Here is a 22736-nt window from a genome sequence, read left to right as displayed (position 1 = left end):
GAGCGGCGGCGATGCGGCTGGGAAAAGTGGTGGTGACGCGGCTGGGAACAAGGGCAATCCGTGCGTTGCCCTGTTTCGGTCGCCGCGAGGAGGGCGACAATCGGCGGCTGCGGCTGCGACCCAAGGGGAGGCGGGCGGCGGTGGAGAGGCAGCGGTGGTGGCGCCACTGGGAGCAGCGTCACCAACGATCGCCGAGGAGGAGAGGTCGAGCGGCTGCGCTGCGACGCAAGGGGAGGCGGGCGGCGGCAGTTGGGCTGGGATGGACGCTGGCAGCGTCGTCTCCTGGCCGGGGAACAGCGGCGGCTGTGGTCGCCGGCCGGGAAGCAGGGCGATGGTGGGCGCTGGCCGGAGAGCAGCAGCGGCGGGTGGGCTGGCCGGAAGCAGGGGACGCAGGGGTGGCTGCGGCTTCTTCTTCCTCTCGTGTTTCTTCTTTTATTTTTCCTTTCTTTTTTTTTTCTTTTTTTTTTTTTGAACGAGATGGGGCAGCGAGAAGGTTGAGCGGTAGTGGTGGTGGGGAAGAAGGGAATGCTGCGGTAGGCTGCGCCAAGGATCGTTACTCTAATACCAAATGATAAGACTCGCTCTGATACTAAATGATAAGACCTTAAAGTTTTATCATCGAAGAAATGGGAGAAATAGATCGTTGCTCTAATACCAAATGATAAGACCTCAAAGTTTTATCATTGCTTTGATACCAAATGATAAGACCCTAAAGTTTTATCATCGAAGAAAAGGGAGAAATGAGGATGATAACGATCACTTCGAGGGGATCGGCCTCCTTGATCACTTCGAGGGGATCGACCTCGGAAGAACGGCCTCATCACTTCGAGGGGATCGACCTCCTAGGGTTTGTAAAAAGACAGAATAGTATTTTTCATTGATTATTGAAAAAAAATAGTTACATCCTTATTTATAAAGTTTCACCCAGAGTCCATCGGGACTTGAACTCTAATAATAAATAAATATTAAATAAATTTTTACTTGATTCTGAACCAAACTGACTCAATAAATAACTGAACTAAACAGACTCAATAAACATTATTCAAAAGCTCAGAAAAAAAATCCTCTCTTTAATTCTCAAAATATGAGTAATACAATATCAAGTGATCGTAGGATAATGTTTGGAGTAGTAAATCTCAAACTTTGGTTGATAGAGAGGCCTAATAGCTCAGTGTGGAGATTGAGAATAGAGGAAAGAGTAGAGTAAGATTTGTCATTAGCTTTAACAAACAATGAGAACATTGTTAATGAACATGAGATGTGAGATTCGGACTCCCTTGACGTTGAATGCCAAAAGTTTTTTAGTAAAGACATAGTGATTCAAAAGGGATAATAAAATCTATTGGACAAGCACAAAAAGATATGAGGAGAGGAGGTCTCCCTGTCAATACCCCTCAAACTAGAGAACCAGCTAGATAGTTCCTTGTTAATAGAATAAGAGAATTAGGGAGAGGTGACATAGGCTATAATCTAACTAATAAATTCTGAAGAAAAAATTATATTAGTAAGGATAATCCGGATAGCAAACTAAAAAATAATGTCAAATATTTTTTTGGAGGTCGAGAACAATAGGGCTTTTGCTTTTAGAGTAAAACATAATGTGAGAAAGCTCAAGAATGATTAGAATGTTATCGTGGATGTTATGTCGAGTATAATGGTAGATTGCTCACTATTTTCTAGATTAGGCAAAAGGATTTTAAGCTTGTTAGAGACAATTTTATAGTAGAGTTAATAGATAACATTTCATAGGGAGAAATCAATTTGACTTATATTTTCCATAGGTGAATTATTTATTTATTTATTTTTAAAATTATTTTATATTTATTTATATGATTATATATTTATTTATTATATATTTAGTTTATGCAAATAAATTTAATAAGATTATATACATTCATTTATTTATTTATTTTTATTTATTTATTTAAAAAATATGTATTCACTTTTCGAATAAATATTAAAAATATTAGAACAGTGTATTCATTTATTTATATATTTATTATAAAATATTTAATAGATTTTTGAAATTTAATTTTACCAAATAATACTTATGCTAATGCACATTTAAAATAGATTTCATCTATTATTTACTGAACACTCAAAAGTATTCCACAAGTGCACATTCACTTGAATCTCTTTCTCGATCTGCATATTAAAAATATAAATATGTTCTCAACCATAGCCTAAAAATCAGCTAGGATAAGGAGAAGAATTTCATGATAAATCTATTTGGCCTATTGATCGGAGGGTGTAGGAGATTTTTATAAGAGAAAAGTCTTTGACTATAAACTTCCTAAGGTTAATTTGGATGTAGGGAAAGGAGGGACATCGGTGTCAATAGTCAGAGCTCAAGGCACCATGCAAACTCCATAACCTAGTGTACCAAAATGAGACTTGGGTTCTAATAAGGCTTGTGTTGATAGTTTTAAAATATCTCCTTGTTTGAACAAAGTTATGAAAAAAAATGAGTATTCCTATCCCCAATTCAATCCATTTAGAATTATATAAATGTCCATTTAAGGTAGATTTGGCAATCGAGGGCAATGGCTTGGTTATAGGGATCTAAGCTTAAGAGAGCCCTTGGGACTAAGAGGACCTAGATTCTCTTTCTCTCCAATAGAGGGGATCTCATCCTATTGAATCTCGGATTTTAATGCTGAAGTCAATTATCATTTGTTATCTAATCCATATATTGAGATAAGTGTACAGGATTAACTACGATGAAAGTAAGACATCCAGCAGGAGTTGAACTGGAGTCAAGACTATGATCACGTTAGGAGTTCGAGAGTTCGACGAAAGTCTGGATGATCGTCGGAGGTTCTATGGGAACAAATCCGAGAAGTCTAGGAGCTTGCCAAAAGAAGCTCATCGGAACTTGCCAAGTGGATCGTCGCAAGTCTAGGAGTTTGCCGGAAGTCCGTTAGAGCATCGTCGAAGGTTCGTCGGAAGTTTGCCGGAAGCTCGTCGGAAGAAGCGATTGACGCACCGGAGCAAGCTGTAGTAAATGTCTTAAGAAATGTCAGAGTTAGCATGTAGATTAAGTTAGGAATGGGAGGTGATTCCATTAACTTAATCGGGGGACAATTGGGTCTTTGACAAACCCAAATTGGGTCGAATGGATCAACCCATTCGGATTAGAATTCCTGCTAGGCGGTGGCATCGCCTAGGAGAGGGTCTCCCAGGAAAGCTGGACGGTGAAACCGCCCCAGGCAGGCCGTGGCATCGCTTGGGCTCAATCTTCGAGCGAGACTGGACGATGCAATTGCCCCTGACAAGCGATGGAACTGCCTGAGCTTGGTCTCCGAGCTTTGCTAGGCGGTGCAACCGCCCCAGTCAAGCGGTGGCACCGCTAGGGCTCAGTCTCCAAGAGAGACTGGGCGGTGCAACCACCCTTGTTAGGCGGTGGCACCGCCCAGAGGCTCAGTCTCCGAGCTGCTAGGCGGTTGTACCGCCCTAGTCAAGCGATAGTACCGCCAAGACCCCGAAAATCCGAGAGATGATATTTTTTAGATCCAAATTCAAACCAGTTTGGAGCCTATATATACCCCACCCTTTCCTGCATGAAAGGGTACTGAAAATCCAATCTTACTCTGTGATTTTTAGAGCTCAAAAGTGTTGTAAAGGCTAGAAGCTCTCCTCCCTCTTTTTCCAAGTTTTGATCTTTCAAGAGAGGAGAGAAAAGTTTGTAAGGGTTGTCTCCTAAGCCCGTCAAAAGGAGTGAAACTATAAAAGGGTGGTTAGCCTTTGCCTATTGAAGGAAGGCCTCTACTGGACGTCGGTGACCTCGTTGGTGGAGGAAGCCAAAAGTGGATGTAGGTCAAGATTGATTGAACCACTCTAAATCTCAGTTTGCATTTAGTTTGAGCATCTTATCTTTACTGCAAACCTCCTCAATAGCTTACTGCCTTTTGCTCATTTACGAACGTGTTTCATAGTTAAGTATTTTTCGAATCGACGGTAAGACGGAAATTGGTTTTATCGTACGAAAATCATATTTCAGTTTGCGCTTACATTCTGATTTCTATCTTAACTGCAAACTGCTTTCCTTACTTTACTTCAAATATGTTTCTGTAAGCTTTCAAAGTTATTATCTGCATGAAACGACTTTTATGTCGGAATCGGATTTCAACGTACGAACGTATTTTTAATCGTCGAAAGTTTTTCGCTGTACTAATTCACCCCTCTTAGTGCTCTTAGTGCTCTTGATCCTAATAATTGGTATCAAAGTGGGGTTAACTCTCAAACGGATTAAAACCCGAGAGAGATAGCATACGCCAGAAACCAAGAGGGCTACTCTATTACACATTCATCCATATTCAATGGGACTGACTACACCTATTGGAAGACCCGAATAAGGATCTTTCTTATTTCAATGGATTTTGAACTTTGGAATTTTGTCAAAAATGGATTTTCGAAGTCTTCTCTTCCAATGATCGATTAGAATGAATTGGAGAAGAAGACTTTCGCTCTTAATGTAATGGCTATGAATGCTTTATTTTGTGCGTTTGATAAAAATGAGTTCAATCGTGTTTCGGTTTGTGAAACCACGTTTGATATTTGGCATACACTCGAAGTGACTCACGAAGGCACAAGTAGAGTGAAAGAGTCAAAAATCAATCTTTTGATACATTCTTTTGAACTTTTCCAAATGAAACCGAGCGAGACTATTGGCGACATATACACCCGTTTCACGGATGTCGTCAATGGTCTAAAAGGACTAGGCAAAAGTTTTTCGAATTTTGAGCTCATAAATAAGATTCTAAAATCCCTTCCTAAGAGTTGGGACCCTAAAGTCACTACTATTCAAGAGGCTAAAGATTTAAACAACTTCCCTCTTGAAGAACTAATCGGGTCATTAATGACCTATGAAATGACTTGCAAGACTCATGAAGAGCAAGAAGACATCCTTCCAAAGAACAAGAATGACACTTATAACTTTAGATGACCACTTGAGAGAAAACTTAAGTGATGAGGACTGTGACGACGACTTGGCACTTCTAACAAGGAAATTCAAAAAATTCATTAAGAGAAACAAGTTCAAAAGTGACATAAAAAATAAACTTGAACCCAAAAAGGACCAAGTTATTTGCTACGAATGCAAAAAGCCGGGACACTACAAAAGTGATTGTCCCCAAGCCAAGAAGAGAACATCAAAGAAGAAGGCACTCAAAGCAACATGGGATGACTTGAGCGCGTCCGAAGAAGAGGAGTCCAACACCGAGCAAGTTGCTCATTACGCCTTAATGGCCATCGGAGAAGAGGTAACAAATTTAATTAATGCAGATTTATCATTTGATGAATTATTAAATACCTTCCATGACTTTTTTGATGAATGTAAAACAATTAGTAGAAAATATAAATTGCTAAAAAATAAGCATGATAGTCTTGTTAGCAATTTTCATAAATTAAAAACTGAATATCATGATAGTTTAGCTCAATGTGAAAAATGCCATGATCTAGAAACTCTCCAAGAGGAAAACTTGCTACTTAATGACACCTTAAAGAAATTCGAGGTTGGTAGCAAGTCTTTGAATATGATCCTTGCAAACAAGGGTCATGTTCCCAAAAGAAGTGGAATCGGATTTATGAAAAGTCATCACTAAAATCCAACCACCTTCATAAAAGGCCCCATCTTACATGTTCGACACTAAAGAAAATGCAACTTTTGTTGTAAATATGGACACAAAACGCATCAGTGTCCATTCAAGAAAATTAGTCCGAACAAATTAATTTTGGTTCCTAAAGGAACCATGATAAACTCTATGCAACACGATAAATAATGTAGATCAGTTTTTGAGGCACCCAAAAGTAAATGGGTACCTAAAAATCACCCCTTCTTGTAAAAACATACACCATCAAAAGTTAGGAGCAAGAGATAATATCTTGCTTTTTGAGTACTCGATATTCATGACTCGATATCTAAAAGAACACGTAATACTCTCTAGCCTAAATAGTAAAAAGAGGATTAGAAAATTAATATTACAGAGTGATACTAATATAATCCTGTTTAATCCCTCATATTTTGAAACTCATAGTTCTCCCTTCACATACCCTTTGGATTTCTGAACTCATCGAATTGATTTCTTCTTTACCTTCAGATCCAACTATATTATGAACTTACGTCTTGTAAGCAAAGTTTGCCATAAACATGCGAAGCTTACCAACTTGGATAATAAGTCATAAACATGTCTAAAATTGTATATGACATTTAAAATAGAATATGCGTGTCACAAGATCTATCTTGAACGTACAAAATTTCTTATCTTGAAATGGAAACTCTTACGTAATTACGAAAGTAAAGTTGATTTCTCCACAAATGAAAACTCTTCTCAAGTTGAAAACATCCAAATCAGCCCATACAACCCCCAAACAAGTGCTCACCACTTGTAGGCGGTGGCACCGCCAGCTGGCGGTAGCACCGCCAGCTGGCGGTAGCACCACTAGCTGTCACGGGTTGCAAGCAGTTGCACCGCCCCAACCAACGGTGCAACCACCCGTAATCTTGCCCCCTTTTAAACCGAGCTAGAGCCAGGAGTGGAACTAACCGCAACTCACTCCCTTCCCCTCTTTACACTACCAAAGCTTCTCCACCTCCATTTCTCCCATCTTAGCATCCCAAATACTCCTCATTTCAAAGCAAAAGATCAACAATCTCTCCTTCTCTTAAGGATTTCACTTAAGGTATTCTCTAATAAGCCTTTAAATTATGTTTTTGAGTCATTTACTCTTGCTCATTACTATATTTTTAAATAGCAGTAGTTATGGGCTCTAGAAGATCCTCTAGGGACAAAGGGAAGAGGGGATTAGAAGAAGACTTTGATCTTACCCTTTTCAATTCAAAATATCATGCTGAAAATTTTTCTTCCTTCGAATTTAGAAGTGTTAATAAGGGAAAACACGTAGATCTAGATGAACTAAGAGACTTAGAGACAATCCAATGGTTTGCAAACTTAGATTTACTCCCAATTTTACAAATTAGTGAACCCATCTATCTAAGACTTGTTAGATTGTTTTACAACAATCTACAAGTAGATGAAGAAGAAAGAATGTCTACCTATCTCTTAGGACAACACATCTCCATTACGGATAGATTCATTTGCGACATGATAGGCATTCCCGTAAAAAATAGAGGTCTTTATTTTAGAGGATCGTGGGATAATGAAACAGTTGGGACAACATATGTTGAAGCCTTATGAACAATTTTCGGTAATCCCAACTTAGTAATAGTTTCTAAAAGCTGTGAACATCTACTATCACTAAACACTAAGGTACTTCATCATATCATAACTAGCATCATTCTCCCTAAACAATACCATCATGATGAAGTAAGTCAAATGGAATTAGGAACCATGTATTGGATCATGAAAGGACATAACATCTGTTTTGGTTACCTTATCCAACAAAACATGATAGAACTATCTAAGAAAAACATGATGCTTCCATATGGTGGTATAATCACTAGAATACTTAAAGCCTATGATATTCCAATACCACCCGACGAAGAAGTGATGAAAGTAGATAGGTTTAGCATAATAAATAAAAATCTACTTCACCGATTGAGATGTTTTTATAGAAACGGTAATTGGGTTAGAATGCCTAGAAGAACCGATCCCCCTCAGCCTGAACCAGAACTCGAAATACCAGTCTTTAGGGGTACTCAATCTCCTCCGATCTGTCCCTTTGAGGAAACACATCCATTTGAGCAAGCTCCTGCATTATCTATCGAAGACATTGGGATTCGAATGGACCGATTTGAACAAAGACAAGATCGGCTTGAACATTGACAAGATCAAATCCTATCTTAGTTGCAGCAAATTCATCGATAATTTGACTCTTTATTTAGGCATTTTAATTTTTCACCTCCTGAATAAGCTTGTATATGTGGACACAATCACCTCTTGTTGTAACAATTACGTTATTGTAAACTCTTTATGTTACTCACCTTGATCACAATGCCTTGATGACTATTAATCTTTGATGTGGTTACTTCATTTATTAATTGGTGAGAATATGTAGGGTTACGTTGCTTAATCTCATTACTCATTGTCAGATTTCATGTTGAAATTAAATGTTTCTATAATACCTACTTTGAAAACCTTGTGTCTTGGTTTCCATGATAAATATGATTTGAGAAAATAATATAGCCATGAAATTGATGTGTCATTTCCATGATGTTAATGTGTCATAATATTACCATGATGTTGATGTATTGCCATGATATTAATGTGTCATTATATTGCCATAATACTAAACATCAACTAGCTAATATTTTTATAAAACCTCTAAGTGAAGAATAATTTGATTTCATTAGAAGAGAAATAGGAATGTTAATATGTCCGAATGCATAAACTTGTTAAAATCATTTTTCAGACTTTATTGATTGAATGATTAAATCACTTGATTGCCATTACATGACTAAAATTACATGTTGGAAATTATGTTTTTTGGATACAAAAATTTTCATAACAATGAGCATGTTTTGTCTTTATGATCTATAGTATAGTATTGTCCGAATACATGAAAGTGTTAATTTCATTTTCGGATTCTCTTAACTAGTAGTATCATAACAATCGGATTTTCTCGATACATTATCCTTTTCTAAACTTAATAAGCATATGTTATATCGAGTTTGATTCTAATCATTGATTTTTGACATATATAATCAACTAGCAAAAACATCTCTCATACACTTATCATGTGAAAAATATTTTTTGAGAAATGGATTTGATAAAATGATTCCTGCTTGTACTGCTTGTAAATTCCTTCTTGAAATATGGATGTTAGTGTTTTTACTTGTAATGATTTGTTTCACATATATATCTTGATCCTTGTAAAAATGGAGTATTATTTAATCTCTCATCGATTTTAACTTCATTCAAAGTAAACTCACAAATAGTTGGTATCACAAATAGCTTTCCTCCTTCATGCAAAAAGATAATAACAAATAAAAAGGAAGAAGTATTAAAAGCTATCTACATGTTATGTTTTCCATGAGATGTTTGCATAATTGGTATCATATCACTCACTGTTGGAAAATGACATGAACCTAGTTACGGCATGAATAAATACCGCACTTATGCTTAAAATTTGCTTATATCGTTCTCCTTTTTGTTGATGACAAAGGGGGAGAGATATATGAATTGATGCTATAAGTATTGATGCTATGATTATGCTATGCTTGCATCATCGAAAATATATGAATTGATGATAACTATGATTGCCATATTTGCATTATGTCATGTTTGCATCATAATTTTACGTGTTGATATCTTACCATGTGATGAAATGCTACGATTGCTAAACACTTGAAATGTTTACTTTACGTTAATATATCAAAAGCTTAAATTGTAAATTTACATGTTGATATCTTATGTTGAATTGCTACCATCATTCATATTTGATGAGAAAGGATGTCAAGTCTTGACATCATTTTCAGTAAGATACATCATGATAGGAATCATGATGGGAGTAATTGATAAGGTTAAGAGTTCTTAACTTATCAATTAGTCTATTGAATTCAAAGGCCTTGAATTCAAGAATGACTTATCTCAAGTATGACATAGAGATAGGGGGAGTTAAGGTTAACTCCGTTATCAATTGATTGTCATCATCAAAAAGGGGGATATTATTGAATTTCAGATTTTGATGATGAAGTCAATTGTCATTTGTTATCTAATCCATATATTGAGATAAGTGTGTAGGATTAACTATGATGAAAGTAAGACATGCAACAGGAGTTGCACCAGAGTCAAGACTATGATCACGTTGGGAGTTCGAGAGTTCGACGAAAGTCCGGATGGTCATCGGAGGTTCTACGGGAACAAATCCGAGAAGTCTAGAAGCTTGCCAAAAGAAGCTCGTTAGAACTCACCAAGTGGATCGTCGTAAATCTAGGAGTTTGCCGGAAGTTCATCGGAGCATCGCCGGAGATTCGTCGGATGTTCGCCGGAAGTTCGTCGCAAGCTCGCCGAAAGAAGCGATTGACGCACCGGAGCAAGCTATAGTAAATATCTTAAGAAATGTCATAGTTAGCATGTAGATTGAGTTAGGAATGGGAGGTGATCCCATTAACTTAATCTGGGGGCAATTGGGCCCTTGATAGACCCAAATTGGGCCGAATGGATCAACCCATTTGGACCAAAATTCCTGCTAGGCGGTGGCACTGCTAGGGTCGGCGATGGCACCACCCAAGAGAGGGTCTCCCAAGAAAGCTGGATGGCGCAACCGCCCCAGGCAGGCGGTGGCACCGCCTAGGCTCAGTCTCCGAGCGAGACTGGGCGGTGCAACCGCCCTTGACAGGAACCGCCTAAGCTCGGTCTCCAAGCTCTGCCAAGCGGTGCAACCGCCCCAGTCAAGCGGTGGCACCACCAGGGCTCAGTCTCTAAGCGAGACTGGGCACTACAACCGCCCCTGTCAGGCAGTGGCACCGCCCAGAGGCTCAGTCTCCGAGCTGCCAGGCGGTTGTACCGCCCTAGTCAGGCGGTAGTACCGCCAGGACCTCGGAAATCCGGGAGATGACATTTTTTAGCTTCAAATTCAAACCAGTTTGGAGCCTATATATACCCCACCCTTTCCTGCATGAAAGGGCACCGAAAATCCTATCGTACTCTGTGATTTTCAAAGCTCAAAAGTGTTGTAAAGGCTAGAAGTTCTCCTCCCTCTTTTACCAAGCTTTGATCTTTCAAGAGACGAGAGAAAAGTTTGTAAGGGTTGTCTCCTAAGCCCATCAAAAGGAGTGAAACTATAAAAGGGTGGTTGGCCTTCGCCTATTGAAAGAAGGCCTCTAGTGGACATCGATGACCTTATTGGTGGAGAAAGTCAAAAGTGGATGTAGGTCAAGATTGACCAAACTACTCTAAATCTCGGTTTGCATTTACTTTGAGCATCTTATCTTTACTGCAAACCTTCTCAATAGCTTATTGCCTTCTGCTCATTTACGAACGTGTTTCATAGTTAAGTATTTTCCGAATCGACGTTAAGATGGAAATCGGTTTTATCGTACGAATATCATATTCCAATTTGTGCTTACATACTGATTTCTATCTTAACTGCAAACTGCCTTCCTTACATTACTTCAAATATGTTTCCGTAAACTTTCAAAGTTATTATCTGCACGAAAAGAATTTTACGTCAGAATCGGATTTCAACATACGAATGCAGTTTTAATCGTCGAAAGTTTTCCACTACACTAATTCACCCCCCCCTCCCCCCTCTTAGTGCTCTTGATCCTGACACATCCATGGTAGTTTGAAGATTTTGCTACTGTTAGGATCAAGAGCACTAAGAGGGGGTGGGGGTGGGGTGAGTTAGTGCAGCAGAAAACTTTCGATGATTAAAACTGCATTCATACGATAAAAGCGATTTTGGTAAGAAAGCCGATTCGTAAATCACTTTAACTTGTGATTAAGCGAGATGCAGTTAAAGCAAATATATAGAGGCAGTTTGCAGTTTAAGATAGACAATAGAATGTAATAGCAAACTGGAATACGACGTTCGTACGATAAAAGCGATTTCGGTATGAAAGCTGATTTGTAAATCCCTTTAACTTATGATCAAGCGAGATACAGTTAAAGCAAAGATATAAAGGCAGTTTGTAGTTATGATAGAAATCAAAATGTAAGCGCAAACAGAAATATGATGTTCGTACGATAAAACTGATTTTCGTCTTTACGCCAATTTGGAAAATACTTAACTATGAAACACATTCGTGAATGAGCAGAAGGCAGTAAGCTACTAAGGAGGTTTGCAGTAAAAATAAGATGCTTAAAGTAAATGCAAACCGAGATTTAGAGTGGTTCGTTCAATCTTGACCTATATCCACTTTTGGCTTCCTCCACCGACGAGGTCACCGACGTCCACTAGAGGCCATCCTTCAATAGGCGAAGGCCAACCACCCTTTTACAGTTCACTCCTTTTAACGGGCTTAGGAGATAACCCTTACATAATTTCTCTCCTCTCTTCAAAGCTCAAAACTTGGAAAAAAAGAGGGAGAACTTCTAGTCTTTACAACACTTTTGAGCTCTAAAAATCATAGAGTAAGATTGGATTTTTGGTGCCTTTGGTTGCCCTTTCATGCAGGAAAGGGTGGGGTTTATATAGGCCCTAAACTGGTTTGAATTTGGAGCTCAAAAGTATCTTTTCTTGGATTTTCGGGGTCTTGGTGGTACTACCTCCTGACTGGGGTGGTACAACTACCTGGCAGCTCGGAGACTAAGCCTCTGGGCGGTGCCATCGCCTGATAGGGGCGGTTGCACTGCCTAGTCTCGCTCGGAGATTGAGCCCAGGTGGTGCCACTGCCTGACCTGGGTGGTTGCACCGCCCAGCTTTCCTGGGAGACCATCTCCTAGGCGGTGCCATCGCTTGGTAGGAATTCTGGTCCGAATGAGTTGATTCATTCGGTCCAATTTGGGTCTATTAAGGGCCCAATTGCCCCCAGATTAAGTTAATGAGATCACCTCTCATTCCTAACTTAATCTACATGCTAATTACGATGTTTCTTAAGATATTTACTACAACTTGCTCCGGTACGTCAATCACTTCTTCCGGCGAGCTTCCGACGAACATCCGACGAACCTTTGGCGATGCTCCGGCGGACTTCCGACAAATTCTTGGACTTGCGACGATCCACTTGGCGAGTTCTGACGAGCTTCTTTGGCAAGATCTTGGACTTCTCGGATTTGTTCCTGTAGAACCTCCGACGACCGTCCGGACTTCTGTCGAACTCTCAAACTCCCAACGTGATCATAGTCTTGACTCCAATGCAACTCTTACTGCATATCTTACTTCCATCATAGTTAATCCTACATATGTAAAATAAAACTTCAATCAAGACAATTAATCCTAAGCAATTAACCAAGTTGTCCGACATGTCATTGGTCCCTCGACGCTTCGTCTGATTATTCGGCGCATTGTCCTCTCCTGCGGCCTATTGCCCAGTTGGACAGTTGACTCCGCAACTCTGATATCCTTGGCATAATACCCGCTCTTCTTGGCCCGATGCCTAAGTCTGCGGCCCGAAGCCTTCTGTCGATACGTCGACCGATCTACCGGCCCGATATCCAATCTTCTGACATGTTCCTCCGGCACAACATGATTTTTCCTGCTTTAATTGTCTCATCCTGATCGAAGCATCCCGCGTCACTCAAAACACAGATTGAAACATAAACACAATTATCAATTGGTTTCATCATCAAAATACGAGATTCAACAATCTCCCCCTTTTTGATGATGACAACCAATTGATGATGGAGTTAAACTTAACTCTTGGAGTTTAAACAAACTCCCCGTATCAATATGCCATATCGATAGAACCTTGAATTCAAACTGAATTCAAGTTATTGCAATATTCATCATGAATACTTGCAACACATCATTATGAACATATGCATAAACTTATGCATACATGACGGAGTTAAACTTAACTCCCGGAGTTTAAACAAACTCCCCCTATCAATATGTCATATTGATAGAACCTTGAATTCAAACTGAATTCAAGTCATTGCAATATTCATCATGAATACTTGCAACATGTCATCATGAACATATGCATAAACTTATGCATAACATCATACTTCTCCCCCTTTGTCATCAACAAAAAGGAGAAGTCCAACTTTAATGTGTTTGTAGTATTAATTCAACTTATTGCATGAAAAACATAATATCAAGTTTTATCATCATGCAATTTTGAAGCTAGAAAATTTAGCAAGTGTTACATCATGCTTAGAACATTGCTATCAAGTTTTAAATATGCAAGTTTTACAACATACAAAATAGCCCTTTTGCTTCTTTTGAAATAGAAACTTCTACATCAAGCTAGCAAATTAGATATGTTCAAGAAAGCTACTCTTGCCTCTTGAAATATATAAGTTTGCTAGATGTGCACGTTAGCATGTTTTGCTTCTTTTTGAGATTTCAAACTAGCAATTATCGGTAATGTTCAAGATAGCAATTTCTTCTCTTTTGAGAAGTGCAATTTTTGCTTTCGTCTTGAATTGTGCAAGTTAGCTAGTTTGCCTCTTTTCATGATGTCCATGCTAGAAATTCTTACTCCCCCTTTGTCATTGTCAAGAAGAAGGGAATACCCTTATATCAATTTTTAGATTATGACAAAGGTAAGTATAAATCTTATTTGTGCATCATTTTATATTCAAATTAAAACATACACAATTTCAAACACCTTATTTTTCATGCACGATACCAAAAAATAAATCAATCATCATTAATGAGCATATCATATATGATACTCAAACATTAAAATTTTTAAGAATTTATCAACATGTTGATCATGAAACCAAACATTCATCATTTAAAGCATTCATAATACACATCATATGCAATACATCATGTACATCATTGTCATAAGTATTGCATATATCATTTCAAATTCATGAATATTTCATCTGCATCATACCAAATCATAAAATCATCATTAATGTATGATTCTAAATCATCATTTATTTCACATCATGATGGTACCAATTTTGTCAAATTCCATCCTACCATTCATGATCGAAACTTCTTATTTGTATACATCAAAACAAATTAATGAATATTTCATGTATTCATATCATCACATAAGGAATATCAAGAAGAATTATTAGATGATGAGATGTATTTCATTTATTCAAAGAATTTTACATAACAAAATTCAAGTCATAAGCATTAAAAGATGTCATGAGAGAACATATAAACAATATTGATTTATAAAATGAATACCCAAGTTATAATTTTGAGAAATCAAGAGAAATGGTGATTCATTTTAACAAATCTCCTCTTAAATAAATAACATAAAGAATTTTTAGGAGATTATGAAAAAGATAGAATTCATTCAATCTTGTAAGAGAATAAGATATTAATTCATGCATATAAAATCTTGATTTAAGCATAAGAAATCTCAATTTATAAATTTCAAAAAATCAAGATAAAGCTCATTTAAATCATCAAATCAAGATCAATAAATTTTTATAAATGAATTATTAGGATTAACAAAATCTGAAAATAAAATTTAACACTATCATGCATTCGGACATGGTTTTGCTATAGATTTTCAAACACAATCATGAAGATAAAACATGCTCATGATCATGAAAATTTTTGTATCCAAAACACATAATTTCCAACATGTTATTAAGGCATGTAATAGTGTAAAATTCTCATTATAGCAATTATATCCTACCATGCATAATCAAAATTTCTCCTCATTTTATCATATTTAATATGATTGAAGCATTGAACATTGATTCATATTTAAAATGTGTCTCATGTCATAAGTATGAATCAAGCATTTGTGAAATCCGAAATCATCCTCAAAGTTACATTCAATAAATTCATACATGACAAGCATAGATTTATTGAAAAGTCGATAAGATAGAGTTTTAATCGTTGAAATATATAAGAGAGGAGAGTGATTAGAGGCTCAAATTTTAAAGCTTCTAGATTTAATATTTTTTTAATATAAATAATCTAAAATAATAAAATATTATGATTTTTTATTATGTAAATACTATTGAAGGACCGTAATGTCAGAAACTTTATCCTATATCAGATTTTATTTTTAAAAACTCAAGAATAAGATTATATATTATTTTTAAATCAGGCAAATCTTGTTTTCAAAAAAAAAAAAGGAACATTCAAAGATGATTTTCTTTAAAAAACTTTCTTTTTTTATTTGTTCTAAAAGATGTCTTCTATTTTTGTTTTTATGGTTTTCTTGTTTCAAATAATATTCAAAATATTGTATCAACTCTAATGGTATTTTTCCTTCTAGTTATAGTGTTTTGACAATCACAAATAAAAATACTATAAATGATACAAATAAACTCACAATCTTAACCAAACCAACTTCAAGTCTAAAAAAATTTATATGGTAATGGTTTAAAAGTAATTAGAATTAAAGAGACATAATATGATATCTGTTAAAATATTTTTTAATAGTTTTATAGTATTTTTAACACTTTAATAAATATACTATAATATTATTGGAAAACACTATGAATGAGTTAAATTGAATAAAAAATGCATTAGAAAGAAGTATCAAATAAGATTTAAATATATATTTATAATAGTTTGAGAACAATATTTACCATTATAATCGTTTTGATCACTACAACAAAAAAATATTATAAATGACTCAAATGAACTACTATATCATAATAATCTACAAACGATAACAAACAAACATATATAACATGATATTACTTAGAGTACTTTTTAATAATCTTATAATATTTTTAACTTCTTAATAAAAATAATATAACATTATTAAAAAAAGCATAAATGAAACAAATAAAAATATTATAATAGTCCAAAACTGATTATAAACTAAAAAAACAAAAAGAAAATCATTTTAGACAATATTAAAAACAGAAGGCACCAATTGAAAAATCGAAAACAACAAAAACAAATATGCCTTTGAGAAAAAAAAAAAGAGTCTTCTTTGAAAAATCACATAACATTCGATGAAATCCTTCAAGAATGGAATCAATCATCATATCTAAACGATAAATACAGATTCGTGCACTTGCGCATCATTTCAACCTTCATGTTATGATAAAAAGATACTTGCTTGCTTGTTTTACATCTCTCATTGTCGTCACTTCCGCATCTCTCATCTTTTACCACAATCCCCGTGAGAATGTAGAGAGAAATAATATATAAATATAAAAATTATTAGCTAAAGAAAGCCATTTTAACTAAACAAAATATTCGATGGTAGTTTGTTTTGAAATTAAAAATCTTGTGGCAACAAGTAGCAGAGTTCAATCTGCATGCAGAGACCAAGTCCTCCAATTACATTGCCTCGGTTTTCTTCGAGGCGGAGTCAAAGAATCAGAGCAGATGAGTCGAGGATCTTGGATCAACAACGCTGCCATTGTGAATTTGCCCTTGTTCCTCGTCACCATCAACAAATCAAACAAAATGATGCAGAAAGTTGAGACCTTTCAGTCGCGATCTTCACATCTCCTGAACGATTAAGATCAGAACACAGCAGTCTTACGAGAATACTAAGTTGTATGCCTCATGGGAATCAGATTGATCGCTTCTTCCTCAGTGAAGTCCTCCTCGGCAATGCACTATCCACCTCCTTCCTCTTCTTCTTCTCGGTGTTCCCTTTCCCATCGGTAGCCGCCGGAAGAGCATCCTCCTCACCAATCTCGAGTTCCTCTGCAGCTTGCCCACGGCGCCGGGTCCTTGACGCCACTCCGCCCGCCTCCCCAATCAGCCCCTTCAAATGCTCGGCCCCATTCCCGTCGAATTCCTTCTTGTGCCTCCTGACCTTCGTCCTCTTCCTATCGACAGATCCATTCGGAGAGGGAAAGATTCTAGCTTGACTCCCCTTTTGTCCCGCCTCCTCCTCGCCGCTATCGGCTGAGCCGGCGTCGAGAGATCCAAGACCGAGGGGCTTCTGGCCGGAGACTCTGGACTTCGCGATCAACAGAGAGGAGGATATTATGGTTCTCCGTTGGGCTCTCTCTTGCTGATCGCGGAGCTTCTTGATGGAGCCTTCGATGCGGCCCTGGAGGCGGTGGCGCTTGAAGCTTTTACCGCCCATGGACCAGTGCGCCTCGTTGGCCCACGAAAGGAGAGGGTCCATGACGGGCACCGGCGGATCCACCCTTTCGTCGTTCATCTTCACGTCGGCATAGAAACGGGGCCGCGGGAGGCTTTTGCCGTAGAACCTCCCCGGACCCAAAGCCATCACCACCCTCACGCGAAGAGAGAGAGAGAGAGAGAAAGAGAGGGTCTATACGCCTAAATAGTAAGGATTGGGAAGTGGCGGGAACGTGTTGGCGCCAGTAAACTGGCGGGAGGGTGCGAGGAGATGGCGGGAAGTATGCGTTTGCCCCCGTTGACGAACAGTGGCCGTCGGATTGGCTGCGAAAACGAGATCACACGAGATGGACGTATGATAAGCTTCAGCTTGGATTGGTGCGAGACAAATTTGTTAATTTTCACTAAACATATATTCAAGTGATACTTGTTTGAAAATTTTTATATTTTGAATATTTTTTAATCGGTATCTATTTTACAAATAGTATCCTTAATTTGAAAAATATCTAAATTATCCTTCAAAAAGTATTTAGTCTTTTATAGTGTTTTGACCTATAATAGTATCCTTAGTTTAAAAAATATCTAAATTACCATTCAAAAATTATTTAATCTATTATACTGTTTTGGCCTATTATAATATCTTTTACGTGTTATAATATTTTGATCATCATAATAAAAATATCTTAATTTAAAAACATTATAAATGCATCATATGAAATCAAAGTACATTACAAATCATTTGATATATTATATTATGTGTTACGATTAAGGTCGACACTAAGAGAGGGGTGAATTAATGCAGCGATAAAATAACGTCGGTTTAAAAAACCTACGTATGATAAAATCGTTTCCGATATAAAATTATTTTCGAAAACTTAATTTGAAAGCGTACATAAACGTATTGAAGGCAATAAGCAGGTTTGCAGTATGTAAATAGCAAAAATAAATGTAAACCAAAGAAGACGAATGTTTATAGTGGCTTGTCGTGACCTACATCCACTCCTTCGATTCCTCTTTCGTCGAGGCCACCGGCATCCACTAGAGGTCTTTCTTCAATAGGTAAAGGCCAACCACCCTTTTACAACTCAATTCTCCTTTCACTAGGTTTAGAAGATAACCCTTACACCCCATTCACTCCTCTCTCAAACTATTCTAATACTTAGAACTATGAGACGAGCTCGCACAAGATTGCAGCAGCGTTTCTATATTTTTTTACTCTCAATACTTGTGTTCTTTAACTAGGGATGAGAGGGATATTTATAAGCTTCAAGTTGATTCAAACTTAGAGCCTAAAAACATCTCATCCCGGGTTCCCCAAGCACGGGCGGTACCACCGCCTAGTGTCAGTTTAGCTAACACTATCCTTGGCGGTACCACCACCCAGGTCTGGCGATACTATCGCCTGGGAGGCTGTGCTAGGTGGTACCATCGCCTAGATTAGTAGTACCACCGCCTAGCACCCTGCCAAGGCCAGCACAACCGCCTGGCACCCTGCTAGGGGTGGTACAACCGCCCAAATTGGCAGTACCATCGCCTGACACAATCTCGAAGATTGTGCCACGACGGTGAGTCTTCTTGGGACACTGTTTGGGCTTCTTATTAGGCCCAATACAGCTCTTACATGGGCCTAGTTGGCCCATAATTGGGTTGACCCAATCCAAACCCAATTACGTGCTAACTACGATTCCTAAGACATATTATAAGCTAAACTAAGTCTGTAAGTCTATTCTTCTGGCAATCTTCTAGTGAACCTCCGACGAACTCTTGGCAAAGTTCCGACGGACTCCCGGCAAGCTCCTGGACTTGCGACGATCCACTTGGCGAGTTCCGACGAGCTTCTCTGGTAAGCTCCGCAACTTCTTAGTTGGTTCTCGCAGAACTTCCGACGAATGTTCGGACTTCCGACGAACTCTCGAACTCCCAACGTGATCTCGATTTTGACTTCGAGACTTCATTTTTCTTCATGTCTTGCTATTGTAGTTAATCCTGCATATGTAAAACAAACTTCAATCTAGACAATTAATACTAAGCATTAGTCACATTGTCTGACATGTCATTAGTCCCTCGACGCTTCGTCCGATTCTTCGGTGCATCATCCTCTTGCAGCCTATTGCCCAATCAGCCAGTTGACTCCGCAACTCCGATATCCTTGGCATAATACCCGCTCTTCTTGGCCCGATGCTCGAAGTCACGACCCGAAGCCTTCTATCGATATGTCGACCGATCTACCAGCTCGACGTCCAATCTTCTAACATGTTCCTCCGGCCAATATGATTTTCTTACTTTAATTGTCTTATCCTGATCGAAGCATCCTGCGTCACTCAAAACGCAGATTAAAATATAAACACATATCGATTAGTTTCATCATCAAAATCCAAGATTCAACGTTATGATGTATTTATAATAATTTAAAAATAATATTATCAAAATAAAATTTAAAATTTTATTTCTCATAATGTTTTAACCGTCACAAAGAAATATTATAAAGCCTTTTTCGAAAGCACCGTAAATAATCCAAATAAACCCAACCAAACAAACTACAAATTTAAAAATATAATATCATAATATTCTACGATCAATGATAACCAAGCATAGGATGATATCATTTAGAATATTCTTCAAATAGTATTTATAATATTTTTAGTATCCTAATAAAAACACTATAAATGCTACTAAAAATACTATAAACGAGTCAATAAAAATACTATAACATTCTAAAACTGATAAAAAAAATGGATTTTTTTATAGGTATTTTAGATTTTTTAAATTAAAAATATTATTTGAAAAAAAAGTAAAAGAGAAAGTACTGATTGAAAAAAACTCAAAATCTTAATATTTTCTAAGAAAATCGCTGTACTTATTTTGTCACATTTATAATAACGATAGAATTAATATGCACAAATATTACCATTTTCGCTCACGAATCTAAAAACTGCGACAATTTTGCCCTTTCAATGCATATAAATTCCTTAACTCAATTATCTTACAATTTTTTGTAGATAAAAAACGAAAAGAATGAATTGATTTATCAGTCAACTTAGTTTTTTCTTTAACTTGTAGTTGAGAGGCAGAACAGCAAAAGACGCGTTCCCGTTGGTCTATACCACTGTCTGAGGTGGCGCCTATAGGTTCCAGCCAATGGTATGCCACCAGTTTCCTATGCGGTACCGGGCTGAGTGAGATGAGCCGGACCACTTCTATTTCGTGCGTGTATGATACCAGGGTTTCCTTATGACAATGCATCTGCTGCCGTCCATTCAAATCTTTACGGTTTACAACCTTTCAAAACAACTTTTTTTTTTGCTTGAGTAGAATCAAACGAGCTCATTCTCATGTCTCATCTACTGACTTACATTTTTTATTTTAAGGATTATGTTAAAAGAAATTATGATGACGGAGATTCTCTATTCAAATCTTATGTGTGGTTACTTATTATGAATGTATATATTATAACGAATATATACATTAATTTAATATGCACGTTTGAACTAATTTGGTATTATATTTAAGGGTTAAGGTTCATTTTAGGTTTTATGATTTTGGTTACAGATCATTTAAGTTTTTATGATTTACTCGTATATAAAATAATTCTTATATTTTAAAAAACATAACATATAAGCCTCTGTTGTTAAAAAACATAACATTTAATGTCTATTAACTCTCAGTTAATAGACATTAAATTAAAGTCTAGTTACGTAGTATGTTAACTCATAATAAACCATTAATATAATGACATATATAATTTAAATTTTTTTAAATATATTTTAGCTCATGTGATTTTGGTCATTGATCACTTAAGCTCTTATGATTTTATTCGTGTCTAAAATAATCCCTATATTTTTAAAAACATTGTATATAAGTCCCTTTTGTCAAGTCTAAGTTAATAGATATTAGAGTCTACTTATATGACATATTGACTCATAATAAACTATTAATATAATATTATATATAATTTAAATTAAAAAGATTGAGACCACCATTAATGGTGGGAAGAGGCATCGTCGTGGAAGCGACCACTAATAGCACTATTGTTCTATTGTTGCCTAGCAAAGTATCGTATGAACGCAGCCTCTCCCACGTTGACGATAAGCTCAAGAACTTCTGTCCTACCTCTTGTGGATGTGCATCGACCAGTCTGAAGCTAGGCATGTAATGATCTCCTAGACTTTCTTTTTCCTCCAGAGTGTTTTCGTCATCATTGCCTCCTATTTTGTTGTCTCTTGCGCCCCCACCCATCACGCCTATGACATGTGGCCCAACTCTCTCTTACCTCTGCCTCCTACCTTTCTTATCTCTACCTCTTCGCCTTCGTCGGGTGCTACGACCTATATCATTTTCTTTTCTTTGACAAGTTATATATTTTTTTAAACTTAAATTACATATATCATTATGTTAATAATTTATTGTGAGTTAGGATGTCACGTAAGTAGACTTTAACATCTGTCAACTCAGACTTGATGGGAGGGGCTTATATGCTACGTTTTAAAAAATGTAGGGATTTTCCTACGATGCTAACCTATAATAAACTATTAATATAATGATACATATAATTTAACTTTTTTAAAAAAATCTATTTTAGCTTCTATGATTTTGGTCATAAACCACTTAAGCTCTTATGATTTTGTTTGTATTTAAAATAACCCCTACGTTTTAAAAAATGTAGGGGTTATTTTAAATACAAACAAAATCATAAGAGCTTAAGTGGTTTATGACCAAAATCATAGAGGTTAAAATAGATTTTTCAAAAAAAAAACTTAAATTATATGTATCATTATATTAATAGTTTATTATGTGTTAGCATCATAGGAAAATCTAGGGTGATATTATATGCGTAGCGGAAGAACAGGAAACAAAGATTTCCAAATTTCTCAAAAATTATGTTCGTCATCGTGTGAAGATTGATATACAAAATCCGTAAAACTGAAAACTACATATATGAAAAATTGTATTACCTAGGGAGATCATATATTCCTGAATCCCTATAGATCTGTAGGAGAGGGTGAAAGAGGTCAAGTGTCCTCTTCTCTAATGATGATCTATATTGTAGGGTTGTGACGATGCTCCTCAAATCTCCAAGCCTGCTATTTGAGGATGAGAAAGAGATATGAGAATAGGAGATGACAACCAAGAGAAGCTCTGACCTATAAGCCTTTGGTTCTCTCCTATTTATAAAGGTTTTTTATCAA

The 22736-nt window shown here is 36.8% G+C and overlaps 1 protein-coding gene across 1 annotated transcript; it reads right to left on the bottom strand.

The window, feature by feature from the left end:
* Positions 1–16918: 16918 nt before the first annotated feature.
* Positions 16919–17707, bottom strand: LOC135648614 (uncharacterized). The gene has a single exon (XM_065166454.1). The coding sequence runs from the start codon at positions 17696–17698 to the stop codon at positions 17027–17029; it is 672 nt and encodes a 223-aa protein (XP_065022526.1). The 5' UTR covers positions 17699–17707; the 3' UTR covers positions 16919–17026.
* Positions 17708–22736: the final 5029 nt, after the last annotated feature.

This window comes from Musa acuminata, chromosome BXJ3-9 (genome assembly GCF_036884655.1).
Source record: "Musa acuminata AAA Group cultivar baxijiao chromosome BXJ3-9, Cavendish_Baxijiao_AAA, whole genome shotgun sequence".
Classification (NCBI taxonomy): Eukaryota; Viridiplantae; Streptophyta; class Magnoliopsida; order Zingiberales; family Musaceae; genus Musa; species Musa acuminata.
This window is presented reverse-complemented; position numbering and strand designations above follow the sequence as displayed.

Coding starts and splice junctions, on each gene's coding strand:
- LOC135648614 (XM_065166454.1), bottom strand. CDS start 17,698: ATGGCTTTGGGTCCGGGGAGGTTCTACGGCAAAAGCCTCCCGCGGCCC.